General features: G+C 34.5%; 2 protein-coding genes and 1 pseudogene across 4 annotated transcripts; all 3 read left to right on the forward strand.

Moving 5' to 3' along the window:
- Nucleotides 1-2621: 2621 nt before the first annotated feature.
- On the forward strand, nt 2622-5074 carry LOC145119991 (pentatricopeptide repeat-containing protein At2g22410, mitochondrial pseudogene; annotated as a pseudogene). 2 transcript variants are annotated; one of them, XR_013714072.1, is made up of 2 exons: nt 2622-2806; nt 2904-5074. The product of XR_013714072.1 is annotated as a pentatricopeptide repeat-containing protein At2g22410, mitochondrial pseudogene, transcript variant X1 (transcript). The 2 variants fall into 2 exon arrangements; XR_013714073.1 differs by having other exon boundaries at nt 2622-2802.
- A 70-nt stretch (nt 5075-5144) lies between these two features.
- LOC145119992 (vesicle-associated protein 1-2-like) lies at nt 5145-7418 on the forward strand. Its single transcript, XM_079055778.1, has 8 exons — nt 5145-5513; nt 5629-5699; nt 5905-5986; nt 6287-6402; nt 6514-6684; nt 6781-6822; nt 6974-7051; nt 7161-7418. Exons 1-8 carry the CDS (start codon nt 5462-5464, stop codon nt 7275-7277), a joined length of 729 nt encoding a protein of 242 aa, XP_078911904.1. The 5' UTR covers nt 5145-5461; the 3' UTR covers nt 7278-7418.
- An 11669-nt stretch (nt 7419-19087) lies between these two features.
- PME5 (Pectin lyase-like superfamily protein) lies at nt 19088-21461 on the forward strand. The gene is made up of 5 exons (XM_079055898.1): nt 19088-19431; nt 19616-19805; nt 19914-20120; nt 20539-20777; nt 21001-21461. Exons 1-5 carry the CDS (start codon nt 19175-19177, stop codon nt 21155-21157), a joined length of 1050 nt encoding a protein of 349 aa, XP_078912024.1. The 5' UTR covers nt 19088-19174; the 3' UTR covers nt 21158-21461.
- The last annotated feature ends 1923 nt before the right edge of the window (nt 21462-23384 follow it).

Raw genomic sequence — 23384 nt, forward strand, 5'->3', positions numbered from 1 at the left:
ACACAAAAAATACGTTAGGGACCTAATATGGACAAACGGGAAGCGTTATTACCCTCCTAAGTCATTATCCCTAAAGAAAACCAAGGGGGTGTTTGGCTTAGCTTTTGAGAGGGCAAAGTCCTTTTAGGAAAAGTTGTAAAAAGTCAGGTTTATCTGACTTTTCCAAAAAGTTCATTTTCCTTATATCTAAAAGTAGCTTTTACAAGATCTGTTGCTTTTACCAAACATTTTTAGCTTTTTATCTTTTACTAAAGGGAAAACCACTCTAAAACCCTATGTATTTTGCCTGAATGCCTAAATAAACCATTATATTTATTTTATGATCAGTTTAACCCTTATTAATATCCTAACCGTCTAACCTATCTTAATTATCCGGTATAACCTAAACACGTTATTATCACTATGCGGGAAAACCATCGTCATTTGTAGTCTGCGATCGGAATTACTGAAAAGAATAAAGGAAGCAGGGTCGAGCAAAAAGCTTCGTGGATCAGGGGAAGCTTCACGAAAAAAAGGTAATCGATCCATCTTTGTTGTTTATTCTGTTCGTCGAAGGCATGAGGTGTCGTTTTTCTTAATTTGCTGTTTTCATTTATTGTTTAAGGAAGCCGTAAACAGGGACTATGTTTTCAAGTTCCCAGCAATTAGTTGAAGTGTATATGGACGGTTTGAATGACACAGATGATGAGTATGAAGAGGAAGAATATGTTCATTCTTCAATGGACAAGACAACATGGGATCGTTTTTTTAAAGATTTGGTACAAGGAGAAATGAAATTGCCTGAACTGTCATCTGATGATGGTGAATTGAGCTATTCAGATGAAGAATTTGACAATGGAGAGCACATAAATCATGAAATTGGGGACCAATTTCTGTTTGTTTCTGTTTAGTTTTGTTTGTTTTGGAAAAAAACATGTAATTATACTCAATTTTATGGTAATGGTGGTTGTTTGGTGTGCTAATAACCGAAAGCATCAGCAAGGGCAAAATCGTCAACATTAAAAAATTATTTTTTTCCAGCATACCTGTAATGGCAACTGCGTTTTTACTGATTTCGGGTAAAGAATCGCAATTCAAGAATGCAAAAAAAATGTAAGCAGAAAACTTAGGAAAAGGGTAAAAGCATAACAAAAATGTAAGCTTAAATGACTGATGTTGTTCGTGTTCTAGGTTCAATTCCATTCCAATCTTCATTCTGTCCCACATTAGTACATCCATTGGGTTGCTTATCAGAAAGTGATTGTTGGTTTTTATTCAAACAATATGCATTTGGTGTTGAGACAAACATTATTCAAACATTATGCATTTGGTTCGATTCTTTTTTGTCCCTGATTCGAAAATGACTTTTGCATCATATTACTTTCCTGTGCAGCTACTGTTCGTGTCCAGGCTCCATTTACAGTTTTTTTTTTGTTCCTGATTCCAATCTTCATTCCATTCCTGTTCCTGATTCCAATATTCATTCCAGCTCTGTTGTATTATTGATTCCATTCCTGTTTCTCTTTTCTGTCCCTAATTCCAATCTTCATTCCATTTGTGTTCTATTTTTTATTCCAATCTTCATTTCATTCCATTCCATACTAATCAAATGAACCATAACAAAAATCTTAAAAATGTCCAAGAACTCACAAAACCACAACTATAACACAAGGGTAAAACTGTCCAACTATAACAAAGGAACCTGATACAATCCAAGTACTCACAAAACCACATTATCTTCAAAAAACAAATGTGTATAATAACCAAAATCACAAATCCATTACAAATGTGCTTAATAAACCAACATCACAGTTCCATTACAAAAGTTAAAAAAAAGGGTAAAACCAACATCACCCTATTACATAATTAACCATTTTAGATTAACCTAACTAGTCCTATTACATAAACAGAAACAAAATGAAGATGCTAACCACAACAATAACAAACATCATCAACCTCCATAGGAATATATCAGGCTCTTGTTTGTCATTGACCTTAAGCTTCATTAACTCCTTCTGCAGAACCAAGTTCTCCTTCTCCAGATCCATATTATTCTTTGAAAGGTTCATATTTTCCTTGAACAATTCCATATTCTCCCTATGCAACTCATTAAGTTTACTCTTATACGAGTGCATACCCAAATCCTCATCTACCTATACAAAAAATTTACAATCTTTTGAAGGATCCTACAAAAAAATGTAGTATCTGAGTAAGCATTACAAAATCAAATCAATCAAGGCTAGAATTTCATATACCAGAGAATTTGGGCACGAAATGAAATGTCGGCCAGGGTTCTTCCGGGTAGTCGAAGTCCATATATTTGGTCGTTCACAACAAGTTTTTATAGTTTGAAGTTAAGGAAGAAGAAGAACAAACCATTTGATCGATCACCCATTCTGCAACAATAGCGAGGAAAGAAGAAATCGATGAGAAACGATTTAGTGATTTTGAAGCCAACAACATCTTTTAAACTTAACCTTTATTGTGTAATTGATACGATGTGAGTATTGTTACCGGTTGCCAAATTGCAACCGGTTAAAAAGCATTAAATGGAAAAAAAGTATATTAATAAGGGTTAAATTGATCATAAAATAAATATATTAAAAGATGTTTTAAAAGATCAAACACAAAGCCTACTGAGGGCGACAGTACACCGTGGGGAGAGTATAGCGAGGTACGGAGGGAGTAGCGCCGTTGACTGAGAACGAAAAGGAACCCAGCGAGACAACAATTCAAGAGAAGGGAATGAGCGGGAGTTCGACTATTCAAGTGATCGATAACAGCTGAGGAGTAGAGGACCAGGCCCGGAGGAAGAGATGATATGTAGGTTGGCTTTGTGATGATGACCGTTGCTATTCAATTCGATTCTTAAATCGATTACTACTCCAAATTGATTTGTGATTTGACTTTCGCATTGATTTCAGATTTGGCTCCAAAATCGGCACCAGGGACGCCATGCCCACATAAGATAAGATCAATTACTACTACAACTACTACAAGAAGAGAAGAGAGCCCTCTTTGCCCTTTGGTCTTCCACTTCCACAAGCAGATTTTTTTTTCTTCGAATTCCTCGACGAATTCAAATGAAACTCCGTCCTTTTCATGATATCCAGCACATCTATCCTTTTAATGCTTCATTCAAGATCCATTTATTCTCCAGCCTCTCAAAACCCACATGGAATTCATCACAAACCAATCTCTCCATCACAAACCCAACTCTATTAGCTGTAGAATCATGCAATTCCATGGCCGAGTTGAGGCAAATTCAAGCACAATTTACTAGAACCGGCCTCATTTTCCACGTTTTCCCTGTCAGCAGAATCTTAACCTTTTGTGCTCTATCAGACACTGGAGATATAAAGTATGCTCATCGCCTTTTCAACCAGTTCTCTAATCCCAACGTTTATATGTGGAACATCATGATCAGAGGGTATCTAAAATCACATTTGAATGTAAAGGGGATGTCTTTATTTCGCTTAATGGTTCGAAAGTGCGTGGAAATGGACAGGAGGAGCTTTGTGTTTGGATTGAAAGCATGCGAGGGTTTACAAGCGGGGGAATCGTTACATTCTTTGGTTTGGAAAGTGGGTTTTGATTGTGATTTGGTTGTGCAAAACGGGTTGGTTCACTTTTACTGTGAGAGAGGACAGTTGGGTTGTGCACGAAAGGTGTTCGATGAAAGTTGTGAGAGGGATGTTTTTTCTTGGACTAGTTTAATAAATGGGTACGCGAAACAAGGCATGCCAGACGAGGCATTGCGAGTTTTCGAGTTGATGGAGGCTAGTGGGGTTCAACCTAATGAGATCACGATGATAGCAGTGTTTTCTGCTTGTTCTCAGAAAGAGGACTTGGAGTTGGGGAAATCTATACATGATTATGTCAAAAGAATGAATCTGAATACGAGTCTCAATCTAATGAATTCAATATTAGATATGTATGTCAAATGTGGTTCTTCAGTTACTGCTAGAGAGATGTTTGATAATATGAGAAGCAAAGATGTTTTCTCATGGACGAGTATGATAAACGGGTATGCCAAAAACAATGAGCTGGTTTCAGCAAAGAAACTGTTCGATGAAATGCCTGAGAGAAACATTGTATCGTGGAATGCTATGATTGCAGGCTATTCACAAAACAACAAACCAAAAGAAGCTCTAGAACTTTTCCTGGACATGGAAAATGAAGGTTTGGTTCCTATAGAGAGCACTTTAGTATGTGTGCTCTCTGCTTGTGGTCAATCAGGTTGCTTAGATTTAGGCCAATGGATGTACTTCTACTACATCAAGCAAAACCGGATTCAACCCACAGTGACAGTAGGAAATGCATTCATAGACATGTATGCCAAATGCGGGAAGATCGATGCAGCAGAAGAGATTTTCAATGAAATCCATGATAAAGATTTAGTATCTTGGAACTCCATGATTGTGGGTTTTGCTTCCCATGGGCATGCAATAAAGGCTCTTAGTCTTTTCAAAGAGATGATAGGAACAGGATTATATAAACCAGATGAGGTTACATTTATCGGTGTGCTATCGGCTTGTAGCCATGGAGGATTACTCACTCAAGGAAGAAGCTACTTCAAAGAGATGGAAACCAAGTTTGGGGTTAAACCAAGAGTGGAGCATTATGCTTGCATGATTGATTTACTTGGAAGAATTGGGGTTTTGGATGAAGCTTATGAGTTGATAAGAGAAATGCCAATGGAAGCTGATAAAGTTGTTTGGGGAGCGCTTCTTAATGCTTGTAGGATGCATGGTGATGTTGATCTGGGTAAAATTGCTACTGAAAAGCTTCTTAAGTTGGATCCAAATGATAGCGGTGTTTATGTGCTTATGGAAAGTTTATGTGCTAGTAGATGTAAATGGGATGAGGTAAAGAAGATTAGAAGTGTGATGAGAGGGAATGGTGTTAAGAAAACACCAGGGTGTAGTTGTGTACAAGTGGAGGGTGTGTTTCATGAGTTCTTGTCTGCTGATAAATCGCATCCTAAATCAGAGAATGTATATAAAGTATTGAGTGAAATAACATCACTATCGAGGTTGGATTGGAACAATTAATTTAAACAAAAGAGTAATTGTAATTGAGATATGATAATCAATTTATTTGTTCAACTAAAACTATTAAAATAATGTGCATATATATAATCGGTGGCAAACGCAAACTCGTGATGCATCCACGTAACAAATTTCTTTCCACATAGGAGGGAAGTAGTGCATTCATTTTAAAACTTTTATTTGGTCAAGCTAAAATTCCTTTAAAGGTCAAATCATGTTTCGTCCTTGATCTCTCTCGATTTTGTTTTTTTTTTAATTTTTATATAATAATATTTTATGAAGTTTAGAGAAAACGAATCCCCCCTCCTTTCTCTCCTTCAGAGAGAATACCGGATCATATATAAATCTCCAACTTTCCAAAAATCACAAACATTTTTATGATTATTCATTCTTCTTTCGGGAATCCAAAATAACCTGCAAACAAAAAAAATATGAGTACAGGGGAGCTTTTGAACGTCGAACCCACGGAGCTCAAATTCCCATGTAAGTTATCCAATGGCATCATATCATCGAATCAACCCCATAAATTGTTCTTCTGTTTATATATATAAGGTATATTAATTTAATTCTTTTCGTTGCCTTTGATTGATTTGATTAGTTGAGTTAAAGAAACAGATCTCGTGCTCTCTCCAGTTATTGAATAAAACCGAGAATCATGTAGCATTTAAGGTAATTCCTGTTCATAACGTCGATCTATTTCGTTGTGACTTGTGATATATAAAGAAGAGCGAGAGATTTTTTTTTTAATTAAAATAAAATGTGGTGGGATTTAAATAGATTGTGTTGCGTTCATATATATATATATATATATATATATATATATATATATATATATATATATATAATCTGAATTTGGAGAAAATCATAATTTCAGGTGAAGACAACAAATCCAAAGAAGTATTGCGTTCGGCCGAATACTGGTGTAGTTATGCCACGATCAACATGTGACGTAATAGGTGCGTCAGTTTTTATCATAAACTAAACTTTTTTTTTTATCTGTTTTCTTTCCTATACCTTAGAATCAGAAACTTGTCTTGTGAAACACCAAACAATTTTGAACTAATCTTTAAAATGAAACCTTTCCTGCGTGCTTTTTTTTTTGCATTAATTAACGTAGCCTCCCTAGCTTTTCCACATTTATACATCAAAGAAATTAACAACATAATCATATAATGAAATGAAGACAGGAGTCGTTAACATACATTACTCAAGCATTGAATATTAATTGATATGTTTGTGTTGTGGTTTTGCGACAGTTACCATGCAGGCTCAGAAGGAAGCTCCTCCTGACATGCAATGCAAAGACAAGTTTCTACTTCAGAGTGTAGTTGCAAGCCCAGGAGTAACCCCAAAGGACATTGCCCCGGAAATGGTAAAAAAACCTGCTGCCATTAATTCATATTCTGATTTGCTTGAGATTAATTAATTAGTAAAATGAATTTGTATTTTTAGCTGATGATGATATAATGGTTTGAGTTTACAGTTTAGTAAGCAGGCAGGACGTGTTGTGGAAGAGTGCAAATTGAAAGTGATATATCTTCCTCCACCCCAACCACCTTCACCTGTTCCTGAGGAACCTGATGAAGGGGCACCTTCACCAAAGGTGTCCTTCACAGATGGTGGGATTAATACTAATACAAAAACTTCTGATCAGGTTGATTACACCTTAATTAATTAATTTCTTTTTCAAATACGTACTTACTTTCATCCATCTGTAACATCACATGATGATTCTTCTTCATGCTTGCAGGTTTCAAGACAATATGTGGATTCTGATGATAATTCCTCAGAGGTGAGTTTTCACAATCTCATGTTCATAATCTTTTTTTTTTTTTTTTTTTAACTATGGTAATATATATATATATATATATATATATATATATATATATATATATATATATATATATATATATATATATATATAAACATTGGTGAATTTGCAGGCAAGATCTCTCATATCACAGTTGACTGATGAGAAGAATGCTGCTGTCCAACAAAGCAACAAAATTCGACAAGAAATGGTGAGACGACATTTATCCCTCATTCGAGCTTTTGAAGCCTTTTCCTTTTTTACTTCATTAAACCTTTTTATGTTCATAATTTTTGCATCCTACTTGGTAAAACACACAGCAACTGTTGACGCGTGGAGGAAACAACAAAAGCCAAGGGGGTGGTGGTGTTTCATTCATTGTCGTTATTGCCCTCGCCTTGATTGGTCTAGCTGTTGGGTTCCTCATCAAGAACTGACTCTTCCCTTAAATTTTTTCAAAATTGATGTATGAAGGTGAAGAAATGCATGAGATTAATGTTTAACAATTATTTACCCTTGACATAGTCTTCTGGGGTTAGAAGAGAACTTTGTGTAGGTAGTTTTGTTTCATATTTGTTTCCATCTCCATTTAAATTTCATAATCAAATATCATATTCATTTTATTGTTCTTTTTTCAAGTGATAAAGCGGACTCTTAAGGCTGTATGTTATACAATGCATAAAGGGATGGGACTTGACAAGCCTTCTAGGGATACTTTTGTAGATGGGGAGGGGAAGGGCATTCACGTCTTTTTTCTAGACGCGAGAGTCCTTGGCCCACCTTTTTGGATGTGCCAAAAAACTTGAATTTTTATTCCATTAACATGTGTCCCAGCCTTGGTCCGGACGCCAAATGCTAATACAAATGGAAAGGATACACAAAATGCTTAGAAAACCGAAGAAACATCTAACCTATTATACTTGAATGCTTAGAAAAACCAATATATTATTTTTGTATCTATTAAAACCATTTGATTTTATGTTTATGGTTACATATATGCTTAGTGACAAGAAAACCTAAAGAACTCGTCATTCCTTCGATCCAACCTATTATATGGAAAAATTCAAGAAAAAACTATTATACGTAATTGCTTAGAAAAAACATTTTTTTTTGTCTATTTAAACCCTTATACTATTATAAACCAGCTGTTTCTGTTCTTTCTAGCAATGACCACGTGGCTCAGAAAATGTATATAGCTATAATAATGTTATTTATCGAGCTAATGTGAGTATTGTCCATTTTGAATTCTACATGCATTCTTTTCTATTTTCTTCTAAAATATGATCTTAATCATTTGAATTGACGAGGTTTCTATAATTGATTACTAACGTTGTACATTTTTGTTGTGTATTTATGAAACATGTGGATTTGTCCATTTTAAAATATGTTAATTGTAACGTCCCAAAAATATGATCCAAAAATTTCATTTTTAATTTAAATAAAACAGTATTCCAAAAACATTATCCATACAAACCAAATGAAAATAAGTGTATCATACATCATATCAGTCAGAGTAACATCTCAAAAGCGGAACCCATGTGGTTTGTGCGATGCAGTCATCCCGAGCTCTTCCCCTTGGAACCAGAAGTACCTGAAACATAACATGAAAACCGTAAGCACAAGCTTATCGAGTTCCCCAAACTACCCCATACCATACATAATAAATCACATACTGGGGCCCCACCCTACATCGGGCCCCGTCCGACATCGAGCCCCGCTCGGTATACATGATCTGTTATTCTTAGGCACCGCCTGGCATCGGGCTCCGCCCACTATACACATACAACATATATATTACATAATCGTGCTAATACATACAATGATCATAACACAACAACATATATTTCAGTCATCGGGTCTCGCCCGACATCGAGCCACGCCCGGTATACGTAGCAGCACATAATACATGCAAGGGTCATGCAGACTCCTAGCATCCGAACATAAACCATAAGGGCCGGCTTTGGTGCCTTAGACCCGCTAAACCCAGTGAGTAAACTCACCTCGACTGCTGAATCTCACTAAAAAATCCTTGGTTGTTGGTCCAACGAATCCCCAAGCTAATCAATACTATTACCCAATTAGCATTTGGGTTCCAATCCATAACCATAAATCCATACTTAGGGTAAAAAGATCATTTTACCCCTAACCTAGCTTGGTCCAAGACTAAGACCCAAACTCACAATCTAAAAGGCCCAAAAGCCAATTAATCAACCAAGGCCCAATTATGTCGCAATTTTCCAAATTGGGCCCAAACCCCTTATATGGGCCTTACCCTAAAGCCCAACCATTTTTTCTAGTCCAAAACACTTGCACTCAGATGGCCTAATAAGAACTCAAACACCCAAGCCCAAAAGTAAGCCCAAACATGAAAAATTCCACCTGCGTACTCAGCTGTACGCCAAGCGTACATGCAAAAAGACTTGTACGCTGCGTGTACAGACTTGTACACCCAACGTACTTACCCGTTAAGCCAAATTTCACTTTAAACTCTTAATGCTTAAGTCCATAAGTTCAAATCACAGATCTCAACCCTAATAAACGTCCATAATCATAAAGTCACTAACTTGGTGACTTTGCATGCCCTAACAAGACCCAACTTCAAGATATAACATAATACTTTCACCAAATGGACATAATCTCATGCATGGGGGATTCTAAACCCTAAAGGTGCCAACTTTATGGACCTTGAACCTCAGAAACACCAAGAGTGGCAACTTATAGCTCATGGAGTGGTATCAACCACTAGATCTCATTCTTGGGGCAAAAAGGGACCAAAACTCATATATAATAGATCTAAGCCATAAATTAATAAGTTCATAGCTTTTTACCTCAAACAAGCTGGAAATGAAGCAAATAATCAAGATCCACAAGCTCTTTCTTGATCCACCACCTTGCACCAAGCTTCTACTTCTTGAATACGGACCAAAACACACCAAAATGGACACTGTGAGCTCAAAACACAAATGAGAGGCTTAAGGTTTCGAATATGAGGCTAAAAGGTCAGAGGAGGCTGAGAAATAAGGGTTTCATGAGCCATAAGGATGATTATATAGTGTCCAACCCCGAAATCAGAGTTTTCATCAAAGCACATGTATGCCCCATGTACATGGATGTACGCCCCGCGTACGTGTCCGAAACCACGTCCAAGCCTCGCATGAGTACGCTAACCATGTGGTACACTACACGTACAACACAAGGACCAAAATGCAATTATCAATACACAAGGGGCAATAGTGAACATACCAGGATTCCACGTGTTACAATAATTCATTTTCTGTGTTAACATGTAGTTTTCTAGATGGTTGTGTTCTTGCCAATCTCGATCAATTGGCTATGAATAACTATCACATCCTAAAATGTGGAAATCTTATGATAGGGTAGCATCCTTCCCCTTACTTTGAAATTACAATCCAGTAGACATCATCTATATAATCATATGTTTATAAGGAATATGAATTAAGATGTTATATTATTCTCATCATATGTTAATAAGGAATATGAATCACGATGTTATATTATTCAGTTCAATGTAGAAAAGAAATGTTTTGTTTTGTAATATATCAAAATTTCTCATTCTCAAAATCTACAATGTTGTTTTTTAATCATTATTCCTTTTTCTCCTAACTTTCTCAATAATTTCTTACAGATCTTCATCATCGCATTCAACATCACCATATCTTATTTTCAAGGCAACCTTTCTGAACCCTCCATTCCTTAATTTGTATTTTTTTTCTTTCTTTTGTCATACCAATTGTTATAGTAATTGATCGACGATATGACACTTTTGTTCATCCCCTTATAATCGTTTGTTGTCAATATACAACATCTACAACAGAAAAAATGTTAACTATGAATCATTTTTATTATTTTTAGATTTATATGAAATGGTAATAAGGAGTCATTCTCACACCATTGATGCAAGGCTTGTGTAGAAACAATGTTGATCCAATTTCTAAACCTTTGGGTTGCAAATGGATCTTCAAAAAGAAGATGAAGATAGATGGAACTATTGATAAGTTCAAATCCCAATTGGTCATTCAAGGGTTTAGACAAAAAACCGATACTGATTATTTTAACACAAATGCACCGGTGACACGAATTTCTACCATTAGAGTGTTGGATGTTAAAATCCTTTTTGAAAGGAGAGTTTGATGAAGAAGTTTACATGAGACAACCATAAGGTTTTGTTATGTATGATAACGAGAATAAGGTGTGTAAACTTGTCAAATCATTTTATAGGCTGAAACAAGCACATAAACAATGACATCAAAAGTTTAATGAAGTTATTTTTCATGTGGTTTCAAAATGTGTTTATAGTCGGGTTGATTAATCTCGTTTCATGGTGATAATTTGTCTTTATGTTGATGACATGTTGATTTTTGGCACTAATCACCTTCAAATTGATGAAACTAAAAGTTTGTTATCATTAAGGTTTTCCATAAAGGGCATGGGGGAGGTTGATGTAATCCTTGGTATTAGGATTAAACGGATTAACAAGGGTATTTCTATAACGCAGACAAACTATGTTGAGAAAATTCTCAAAATGTTTAATTATAGTGATTGTTCCCCCCATGAGTTCTCCCATGGATCCCATTGTGAAGTTAGTGCCAAACAAGGGGCAATCATAACTAGATTACCCTAGATAACATCAACCTTGTTAACCCGTTTAATCCTAATACCAAAAAAGGGCAAGGCAGTGGCGGAGCTACATGGGGCGTTGGGGGTACTATAGCATCCTCAAAAAATTGTTTTATGTATATAAAAAAAATTATTTGTAAACATGTTCTATGCTATTGTACCCCAAGCTAAAGAGATTGTACCATGTTTTTTAATGTCCAAACTGGCTTCGCCTCCGAGACAAGGCGATATGTGGATTGATGTATGTCATGACTAGCACCCACCATGACATCGTTTATGCGGTTGGGAGGTTGAGTATGTATACCAACAATCCTAGTATGCAACATTAGGAAGCAATTTAGAGAATGTTCAAGTACTTAAAGAGAACGATGACTTATCGATTATGTTATCTAGGGTATCCTTTAGTTTTAATAGGATATTATCATGCAAGTTGGATAACCCATCTTGAAGATCATTCTTCTACAAATGGTTAGGTATTTTTGCTTGGGGGAGATGCTATCTCTTGGGCATCTAAAAAGTAAATTTACATAACAAACTCAAATATAGAATCAGAAAGTTGTTACATTAGCCACAACCGGTAAAGAAGCCTAATGTCTAAGCATAATCTAATGCTAATACGGTATATTTTGGTATATGTAAAGTACTTAAATATACAAATAATACCTAACTACAAAACTATATAATACCTAATCACCTTCAAATTGATGAAACTAAAAGTTTGTTATCATTAAGGTTTTCCATAAAGGGCATGGGGGAGGTTGATGTAATCCTTGGTATTAGGATTAAACGGATTAACAAGGGTATTTCTATAACGCAGACAAACTATGTTGAGAAAATTCTCAAAATGTTTAATTATAGTGATTGTTCCCCCCATGAGTTCTCCCATGGATCCCATTGTGAAGTTAGTGCCAAACAAGGGGCAATCATAACTAGAATACCCTAGATAACATCAACCTTGTTAACCCGTTTAATCCTAATACCAAAAAAGGGCAAGGCAGTGGCGGAGCTACATGGGGCGTTGGGGGTACTATAGCATCCTCAAAAAATTGTTTTATGTATATAAAAAAAATTATTTGTAAACATGTTCTATGCTATTGTACCCCAAGCTAAAGAGATTGTACCATGTTTTTTAATGTCCAAACTGGCTTCGCCTCCAAGACAAGGCGATATGTGGATTGATGTATGTCATGACTAGCACCCACCATGACATCGTTTATGCGGTTGGGAGGTTGAGTATGTATACCAACAATCCTAGTATGCAACATTAGGAAGCAATTTAGAGAATGTTCAAGTACTTAAAGAGAACGATGACTTATCGATTATGTTATCTAGGGTATCCTTTAGTTTTAATAGGATATTATCATGCAAGTTGGATAACCCATCTTGAAGATCATTCTTCTACAAATGGTTAGGTATTTTTGCTTGGGGGAGATGCTATCTCTTGGGCATCTAAAAAGTAAATTTACATAACAAACTCAAATATAGAATCAGAAAGTTGTTACATTAGCCACAACCGGTAAAGAAGCCTAATGTATAAGCATAATCTAATGCTAATACGGTATATTTTGGTATATGTAAAGTACTTAAATATACAAATAATACCTAACTACAAAACTATATAATACCTAATTACGAAACACATGAATACCAAAAAAGCGACCCATTTTAGAAATGCTCTTCAGGTTTTAGATTGGATTTACATTTCAAACAATGTTTTCATAATACTTTAACTTAATAAAAAACGAGAACGACTCTTATAACCTAAATACTACAAAAGACATGTGAAATGCCTATTTTAATAATTAAATACACTATTTCATAAATATTCTTCGAATTTCAGACCATGATTTTCATTCAGACATTGTTTTTTTTTACTACGTATGAACATGTACATTGAAATTGTAGAACTAACATTTTTTTTAACAACCTTATATTATTAAATCTAGCAAGTAACTAGCAAGAATTAAAAATTACACAAAAATATTCATGATGGGGTTTTGTAACCAGCCATTCCAAGTAACATCATTTTTCTTATTCCTATTTTTAAACCAATCAACAGAATTGAAACATTATTTTATCGATAATTGCATCCACAATCTCCTCTAACAAAAAAAATGCATACTTTGTTTCGTTGAATTCATTGAGAGTATTTCTTGCAGGATATGGAGGGTACCACATTTCAGATTATCTCTAAAATAAAACCATATAAACGGGTAGAAATCGTTGATGTTTAGATCCGACATGATACATTTCAAAGTAGAGATCATTCTTGTGAATTCATTATTTAAATAATCCTATAAAAACATATGGCCATCTCTATAAATATCCAAAAGTTAACAACAGCTAAAATGTGATAATAATAAAATCATGATTATATAATGAGTTTTAAAGACGTGAAACGTATTCAACATAAATTATCAATAACAACTTATATCAACATCAACATCAATATTAAATCAGTCTCAAACAAATGTGATAAGAAAGATGTATGATGGTCGGTAAAAAATGATTTCTACATAAAATGCATAAAATCTATATATATAAAACGTGATGAACAATACAATAGTGTATGTATGAAGGTACAATGATAAAGGAAATAAATCTCTTGAAAGAGAGAAATAAGGGTTTACAAATAAAAGATGAATAAATATACAAGTAATATGATTTATACAATTATAGTTTTTTTATGAATAATCAATGGTGTATATATGAAGGAACAACCTATAAATGAAATAAATCTCTTGGAAGAGAGAAATAAGCTAGGGCCAACAAATTAAAGATGAATAAATCATGCACACAAGTAATATGATTTATACAATTGTATATAAAAGAACGTTATATATTGTTATATATATACCTTTTGAGAAAAATGTAACTAAGAAGACCTAATCCTAGAAAATGGAGGGCAAATGTTTTCTGGTTCTAACGTTCGAATTTCCAGCTCAGAAAAGGTCCCACACTGGTGGTCCTGTAGGCAGTATGGGCTAGGAATGGCCTATAGTAACAAAATATATTAAAAAATAAAAATAAAAAGGAACTGATGTGTTTATTTTAATAACACAACTGGCTCAACTCCCAAGCCACTAAGCCAAGCCAACATGCACCCCACGAGCCTACGCAACTTAAGTTGGGTTGGGCAACGATCACAACGATACCGTCTTCTACATTTTGACTTACCCAGGTCAATATCAGTTATATTTCAACTTATGAGTTTACAGTTACCAAATTCCATTTTCGCTCACAAACCTTATGGGTTAATAAATACCAGACAATATGAGATCATGATAACATTTTAATTATTTTCATTAAATTTTTGAGCATGGCATAGTATAATGATACAAAAAGTAATTAACTATAAATGTTAATAATAGCTAGAGTTTGAAGATAGAGAATGTTAAAAAGAAAATGTCAAACTCGAACTAATTAAATATTAGTATGTATTATTTTGTATAAACTGATACCAAGAAGAAAATATACAATTGTATAATACAAGATAACAAACAAGGTTAGGTGCATTTGCATTATTTTAAATTTCCAACCATACTTATTTTATTATATAAATTGTAAAAGTAAATTAGTAATTATGTTGACAAAATCAAGAAATGTAAAACTTGTTTTTTTTTTTTAAATTGTTGCTAAAGTCACTATAAGTAAGATTTAAATGTCAGTTTATTGATTATTTATCATAACCTTTTATTTTTATTTTTTATTGTTACTTATAATATAGTCGAAACTTACTCCATAAATACCATCTTTATACAAAAAAAAATCACTGGAATTCTTGAACATATTTTTGTTTGAACGTATAAATATTTAAATTTGATGGAATTTTCAAAATACACTATATATTCATAACAAAGTTTTTAACTCTATATATATTGTGTTATAAAAAAATAAAAATTGAGTATTACAGTACATAAATGCGTAAATAGGTTGATTGGTATTGACTTAACTATCAATCTATAAACAATGGCTCTTATTAAATCCATGTCAAGTTTTAATTTCTATTTTTTTTAATTATCTTATAGGGTTTAAATTATTATTATATAAAAAACAAAACAAACATGGAATTTGCATTTAACGGGGCGTTATTTAAGGTGTTTGTGATTGAGTTTTAAAAATGTTTATTTATGTTTAGTCTTTTTTTTTTTAAATCAATAGGCATAAAAAATAATTGAAGAATAGTAAATTGCTTTTGAAAACATCTTTTTTACTATCTTGAATCAATGTATATTTTTGAATCAATGTCTATCGTTATTAGCGATTTCTTATTTTTTGCTATCTGACTCCAGTTACTCCAGTTTCAACGTTGATTGGTGTTATTGATTTCTTACTTTCTTGTTATCAGAATCCAGTTCCAGACTTCCAGTAATCCATTTTAAAGCTAATTTGTAACATCTAGTTTCGAGACGTTTCTTATTTTAGAATTTTGGGCACTAATGTAATCGAGTAAAGGTATTGAGCTTCAAAGGAATAGAACTTAGATCCTATCGAATGTTGATAATGTTGGTTAAGTGATTAAAGTCCTTGAATTGTGCTTAGAAGCCAAAGGGTAAAATGGGAAAGTGATATATCAGACTTCTTGCATGAATTAATAGATTTAGTTTGGTATGTTTTAAGTCAAATGTATTTAAATAGAATTATGGGCCTTATCAATACCTTCGCATGCATATAAAGATCGCCGAAAATAAAGTTGAAACGAATAAGTTATGACTGTTTGAAGCTGGAATGGAATTGAGTGAAAACCCGTTACCACGAGGTGGTGAGCAGTTCACCATGACGTGGTAAGTCACCACGAAGTGGCAAGCATGATGCCACTAAGTGGCCGTTGTGCAACCCAAACCCATGAATTTTAGGGATTTAAAGGATGGTTTCGTATTTTTAGAATATTTTTCTATCCTCCATCATATCTAGAGCCTCTTGAGATAAACCCTAACATCCCTTTCACCACTTTGAGCCTCCCCTCTCATCACTCATCCATTTTGTGAGACTTTTGGTGATTTTTAGAAGGGAGTTGCTTGCAAGATTGATCCTTGAAGCTTGACAATTGAAGATCTCAACTTTCATCTACCTTATGGACCTTTGTAAGTCACAACGTTCCAAGCTTTACTGCATTTCATCTTTGGATCTATAAGTATTTAGTGTTTTGATCCATTTTAATGAGTTTTGGTCCCATTTGAGGCTTGTTTTATAGAGTTTGGAGAACTCTTGATCTTTTGATTGATGTTTGGGTTCAAATCTGGTCATTTGGCGGAGCAGAGAGTACATGCAAGGGCTCTCTTTACTCCATGCATGAAGAAAAATGTGTTTTTGGGCATCTTATGGTCTAGGGATTTAGCTCTTGCTTGTTTGGAGCTTCTTAATGAATAAAGTTGAAAACTTTATCCATTTAGTCATTGTAAGGAATCAAATCTGAAAGTTGGAAGCTTAGACTTAATGGGTTAAATCTTCTTGGAGTTGCTGGAACAGAGCAGGCCACGATGTGGTTAAGGCATGACCACGACGTGGTGGTCAGTTTCTTCGCGATATGTTTGGGCAATACCTTGCCACGACATGGTGGCTGGTGTCACCACGAATGTTTTCTCGTGAAGCTGCCATGACGTGGCCTTTCGTAGGCCACGATGTGGGGATAAGTTGAGGTTATAAAATCGTAAGTAAAAAATCAAGGTTGTAGAACTCGCTACTCGGTATCTATTCACCCGGCTACCGAGTAACGAGTACTCGAGGAGTACTCGGATTCGGTAATTCATGTATAATTATTTTTAGAGAAATTATATATGTTAGAATCATAAATTGATTGAAATATATAACAAAATTTGATAAATGTGAATACACAAAAACTGAAAAACACACAATGGTCTCACTTCGTGAATAATTACTGAAAATTTAAGATATATATATATATATATATATATATATATATATATATATATATATATATATATATATATATATATATATATTCAGGTTAATTTGAGACCATGCTAATTTTGTAAGACTGTGAAACCAAATCTAAAAATAATTTTAAAATGCAAAATAAAAGGAAAAATCCGAAAATTCTTTTTTTAATTATTATTTTCGTCACTTTAATTACCTAATAGAATATTACACTGTAAATATTCTAATGTGATTTTTAGAATGCTAGAATATTCTATTAGATTTGTCATATATGTAAAATATTCTAATATTTTACTAGAAAAATTTTCAATTATTTTGCATTTTAAAAATGTCTTTTTTATCTATAAAATGAGTGGCTAAAATTGCGTTTCACGGTCTCACAAAATTAGACCGTCTCATATGAACTAAACCCTATATATATATATATATATATATATATATATATATATATATATATATATATATATATATATATATATATATATATATAGGAATAATCACGCGTATGCATGTTAAATAATAAATTATTAAGTATATTCTACATATTTATCACCGAGTTGGTCAAGTTTTACAACACTGCTCGCTTCTGTAAGGGGCCGACCGGGGAGTACTCGGATTCTGTAACTCGCCTTGGTAAGGGGCCGAGTAGGGAGTACTCGGCCAACTCGGCGAGTTTTACAACACTGGTAAAAATATATTACTTTTTAATGGGAGTTATCTAAACGAAAATTATATTGGACTCAAATAAAGAACGCATGGATATAAAGAGCGTAAGTAAAAATATACATTCATTTAGATTACTCCCGTTAAAAAGTTTTATATTTTTACTTACGATCTTTATATCCATGCGTTCATTTATACATATATTTATAAGGAACACATGTATATAAAGACCGTAAGTAAAAATATATTACTTTTTAACGGGAGTGATGTAAACGAAAATTTTAATGGATTCAAATATGATCGTGTGGATATAAAGATCGTTAAATATGAGATCGTATGAAGAAGTTACAACGTGTAGAACACAAGACCTAAGCCAAACCATAAGATCTAAGCAGTCAAGCAGCTGAGGCCGTGGTGACCATAAGCATCAACAGTCCCAAATACCTTATTAATGATTGTCTCACGTAGGATGTCGTGAGAAAAACGTAAATAAACCGATCATAAATATTGAATGTGTACGAAAACAAGAACTTATTTTGCAACAAAAAAATATTAAAGAGTAAATGTGTAAAAAATAATTAAGGACTAAATATGTACAAAGTGATAAATATATTACCCTAATAAGTCAATTTTTCCGACATACCTAGAATATCCGGTCATAAGGACTGAATGTATACAGTTTAAAAAGTTGAAATGATAAATGTGGACGGAAAAAAAACTTTATGACTAAATGTGTACAAATTAAAAAATATATTACCATTTTAAGTCGTTATCCCGGCTAAATATAATAATTCTATGATTTAATATTTAAATTTAGTTTTAAACACTATCCTTGTATATTGAAATTTGTTTGACCCATGAAACTATCGTAACCTTTTTTAGGATTATATTATATTGAAATTACACTCAACCTCTTAATTCAAGCCGAGCCGAGCGAGCCGAACCGAGCCACTAGTGATCTCACCAGATGACCGTTGCAAATCATTGAGCTTATTACTGCACAGTACACCGGTTTTATTATCCTCTACTCCAGTATTCACACAAATTCCCTGGTTCTGTGTACAACATTTACTCCGTTTGGTACAACACATTGTTTGCTATAAATACAACACGCCCTTTTAACAAACTAGCTCCCATGATTCATTCTGTTGCTTTAATGGCTGCCTACGTTTTGTACTTGTTCTTGCTCTGCGGCTTTTTCTTCGCTGCCACGTCATCATCGAATTCGACCTCTAGGCCGAAGCAGAAGTGGGTAGGACCCTGCGGCCATCGTAATATCACCGTTGACGTCAATGGGTCCGGTGACTACACGACGGTTCAAGAAGCCGTCGACTCCGTATCATCAAATAACCGGAAGAATATCCTCATTCATATCTCAGCCGGTGTTTACGTGTACGTACATTCAAAGTTGACAAGAAACTGTAAAATTATGATGCATGAAGTGCAATATTTTGAATTCAATACATGAGTCTAGATCTGTAGTATATATTTCTAATGTGTGAAAATTTGCATACGATATATTTAATTATATAGTGACGTTTTGATATATGTTTGTGCATGGGTGGCGGTGGAACAGAGAAAAGGTGGTGGTTCCGGAGAGTAAACCATACATAACTTTTCAAGGGGAGGGTAGGGAGACGACGGTGATAGAATGGCATGACAGGGCAAGTGACCGTGGGGCAGACGGGCAGCAACTGCGTACTTACCAAACAGCTTCGGTCATCGTCTACGCTAACTATTTCTCTGCCCGTAATATTAGTTTCAAGGTACAACTCGATCGATAATTCATGACCATTGACGTGTGGTCCTGTAGTACTTTCTGTGTTCAAGTACTGATCATTAATTAATTATGCTGCAAAAATGGTGTGATGTAGAACACGGCACCGGCTCCAATGCCCGGCATGCATGGGTGGCAAGCGGTGGCGTTTCGAATATCCGGTGACAAAGCATATTTCTCCGGTTGTGGATTTTACGGGGCACAGGACACTTTATGCGACGACGCTGGCCGTCATTATTTCAAGGAGTGTTACATCGAAGGCTCCATAGACTTCATTTTCGGCAATGGTCGCTCCATGTACAAAGTAAGCTTACGTACTCCTCTTCTAAAATCTACTCAATTCTCTTCTTGGAAAATGTTGATGTTTTGTGTCGATCGATGAGGTTAAATACAAACAATTTCAAAAGATGAGGGGGTTAACTGAAATTAGTGTCTGGTTGAAAAGGCCGTTTAATCTGTCTTGTGTGGATGTCTTCTTGTGGTTGTGGTGCCATATGCAAATATGCAATGCAAGACTATATCTATCCAAAAGAAAACTAGAAAAGAGAGAGGGTGTAATTAATTTTTCAAAGGAGCAAAAGATGATTTACAAATTAATAAAAGAACATATAAAATATATAGTATATTTTTAAATGTTAATAAAATGGTTAAAAGTCCTTTATGTAGTTATTAATAATAATGTATAGGCTGTGGTTATAACTGAGTGTGGGTGATTCAATCAGGACTGCGAGCTACATTCGATAGCAAAGAGATTTGGATCGATAGCTGCACATGATAGAAGAACACCGGATGATAAAAGCGGGTTTGCTTTTGTGGGGTGTAATGTGACGGGTACAGGACCATTGTACGTGGGTCGAGCCATGGGTCAATACTCTCGGATCGTTTACTCATACACACATTTCGATGACATAGTTGCCCACGGTGGCTGGGACGATTGGGACCATAAAAGCAACAAAAGCAAGTACGTAACTTTCATGATTCAATCTTTACTTAATTTCATCAATTATCAGGAGTTATATATTGTTTTAAGTAACCTTAAAATAATCAGTTTTTGCAACATACCTAACCATCATTCCTTAATTGGATTAAAAACAACATACGAATCTTCATACATATAACATGGGCCATCAAAATATAGTGGTTGGTTTATTGGGTGTTGTTGTTTGGCAATTGGCACATGGCAGGACTGCGTTTTTCGGGGTGTACAGATGCTGGGGCCCTGGGTCTGCAGCAGTCCGTGGAGTATCGTGGGCCCGCGAGTTGAATTACGATTCTGCCCATAGGTTTCTTGTGAAGAGCTTTGTCAACGGAAGACATTGGATTGCCCCATCGGATGCATAGTAGATTCTATTCTATTCTATATATTTTTCTATTCTTTCATTAATTCACTTTTTACTTTTATCAAGTATGTATTGTATATTTATAATTTATAATTTATATATACAACAACAAAATCGATAACCTCCATTAATGTTATATATATTTTTTCTATTTTCACCTTCTTTGTTACATCTATATATATTTATTAAAGAGGTGGTAACACTATGACTACATGCGGACCGGTTCAATCCGATTGAAGGCTCGAAGCAAAATAAAAAATAAGACCCTTAACATCCATTGTAAACTGCTTGGTGCGATGTTTTCTGTTAGCTATAAAATACAATTTTTTTAAGGGGCATGAAATAGATAGTATAAAGAAAATAAGACCCTTAACATCCATTGTAAACTGCTTGGTGCGATGTTTTCTGTTAGCTATAAAATACAATTTTTTAAGGGGCATGAAATAGATAGTATAAAGACAAAAGTGCAAAAATTATCAGTATGGTGTGCATTTTTTCCCGGATTTTGTCCAAACTACAAAAGTTTTGGATTGATGGTCATTTTAAGCTAGTTTGTTTGTGGTTTTTGGTTTTGGTCTCTCGAAAAACTGTAAAGATTAAAATGTATTTTTGATACATTTTTTTAAATATTTTTTTTATTTAATTTAAAGTTTTCTTTCTCTCAAACACACACACACATACACATCCAACATTGTCTTTCCCTCACCTTCAAAAACATTGACCTCCCCCCCCCCCCCCCTCTCTGCTAAATTCAGAAGTTGTCATCTGCTCCTGCTACCATCGTCACCTCCCGCCACCACAACCACTGGATGTCACTGGCCAATTTAAATGATTTCCTGGCCCTACCCTAATCAAAACCCACAGATCTATCGCCATCCCTTACTGTCAGCAACCGTATATCAAATTTGAGGTAAAGAAACCCCACCCTTTTTATTTTGATTGTGTAACCTCAATTGTCGTTCCCTTCACCTTACCTCCAATTGACTAGAAAATGAAAACCCATGGAAAGCAAATTTCAATTGTTTAAAAATTAAAGTTCGTTAATGGAGAAAACAAAGAATATACTCCCTTCACCTAACATCTACCTTGCCACCCCCACTTATCTGCCTCTATTACGACCATCATTTTTCTTCTTGTTGATGGGATACATACAAATGTACACAAAGAAGATGTCTCCCCTGTTTATCGGCTCTTTTACATCAACATGATAACCAATTTATGTAGAAGCATGTCTACATATCTCTCTCTACACCCGAGAACACATATATACACAATCAAGAACATATATACACGCACACACTCCCTTCCCCTTTTCTTCCTCCTTACAACCCAAACCCACCAACAACCACCATTGGTCTTTGGTAGTGATGAAAAACATCACCAGAACAACACCTGTTCAGCATCACTTTCAAACCACCATACCCGATTGACTTTCTTCACAAAAGACGCGCCCAACAAGCACCCTTGCCATATAAACCACCACTAACCCCACCATCATCATTTTCAATATGCAATTCAAGAAAATAAGGAAGAAGACAATGTGATTAGAATCTGTACAGATCAGAAGAAAGGCTCACAAGAAAGGAAGAAAATTGAGAGAGAAAGAAAAAGAGAAAAGAGAGAGATTGAGCCTTTACTTTACATTATTTTTCAAAGAGCATAAACAACAATGTTTGAGAGGTTTGCATGTACGTATTAAGTGTTTTTTAATGTGTATATGTATGTAGGTATCAAGTTTGTGTGTATTTGTGTGTGAGTGGGTGTGTCTGTGTGTGAGAGAGAGAGATACGTGGGTCTGTTTATTTTTAATATTTATTAAAAAAAGGTATAATAGTCTTTTCAATTTAAGATCGTTTCCACATACAAACATAGTCAAAATCACCACCAATCCAAAAAAGTTATGGTTTGGACCAAATCCCATAAAAATGCATACCACAAGGACCATTTTCTAGTATAAAACATAGAATGTAAGTTTTAAGTACTTGTTTACATTATTTAAAAAACAAGGTGCATAAAAACTAAAATTTCAAGGGGAAAAATACAAATGACATGTATGCTATAACTCTATTTAATCCATTTTCAAAACTCAAAACCATAACCAAAGAAACCAAGTACAATTAGGCATGTTCACTATTCAGATAAACTAAAATGTCCAATTGGACAATTTGTATTGAACTATTTGGTTTGTATATTCGGATTTTTTGATTGGTTTTCAGCAAAACCGAATT

Source organism: Lactuca virosa, chromosome 6, assembly GCF_052849685.1.
Source record: "Lactuca virosa cultivar CGN04683 chromosome 6, Lactuca_virosa_CGN04683_v6, whole genome shotgun sequence".
NCBI lineage: Eukaryota > Viridiplantae > Streptophyta > Magnoliopsida > Asterales > Asteraceae > Lactuca > Lactuca virosa.

Bases quoted from the DNA above. Each gene is read 5' to 3' on its own strand.
- PME5 (XM_079055898.1), top strand. From the start codon at position 19,175: ATGATTCATTCTGTTGCTTTAATGGCTGCCTACGTTTTGTACTTGTTC. The intron at 19,432-19,615 runs GTACGTACATTC...GCGGTGGAACAG, and splicing joins ATCTCAGCCGGTGTTTACGT to AGAAAAGGTGGTGGTTCCGG. The intron at 20,778-21,000 runs GTACGTAACTTT...GGCACATGGCAG, and splicing joins CATAAAAGCAACAAAAGCAA to GACTGCGTTTTTCGGGGTGT.
- LOC145119992 (XM_079055778.1), top strand. From the start codon at position 5,462: ATGAGTACAGGGGAGCTTTTGAACGTCGAACCCACGGAGCTCAAATTC. The intron at 6,685-6,780 runs GTTGATTACACC...TCATGCTTGCAG, and splicing joins ATACAAAAACTTCTGATCAG to GTTTCAAGACAATATGTGGA. The intron at 7,052-7,160 runs GTGAGACGACAT...TAAAACACACAG, and splicing joins ACAAAATTCGACAAGAAATG to CAACTGTTGACGCGTGGAGG.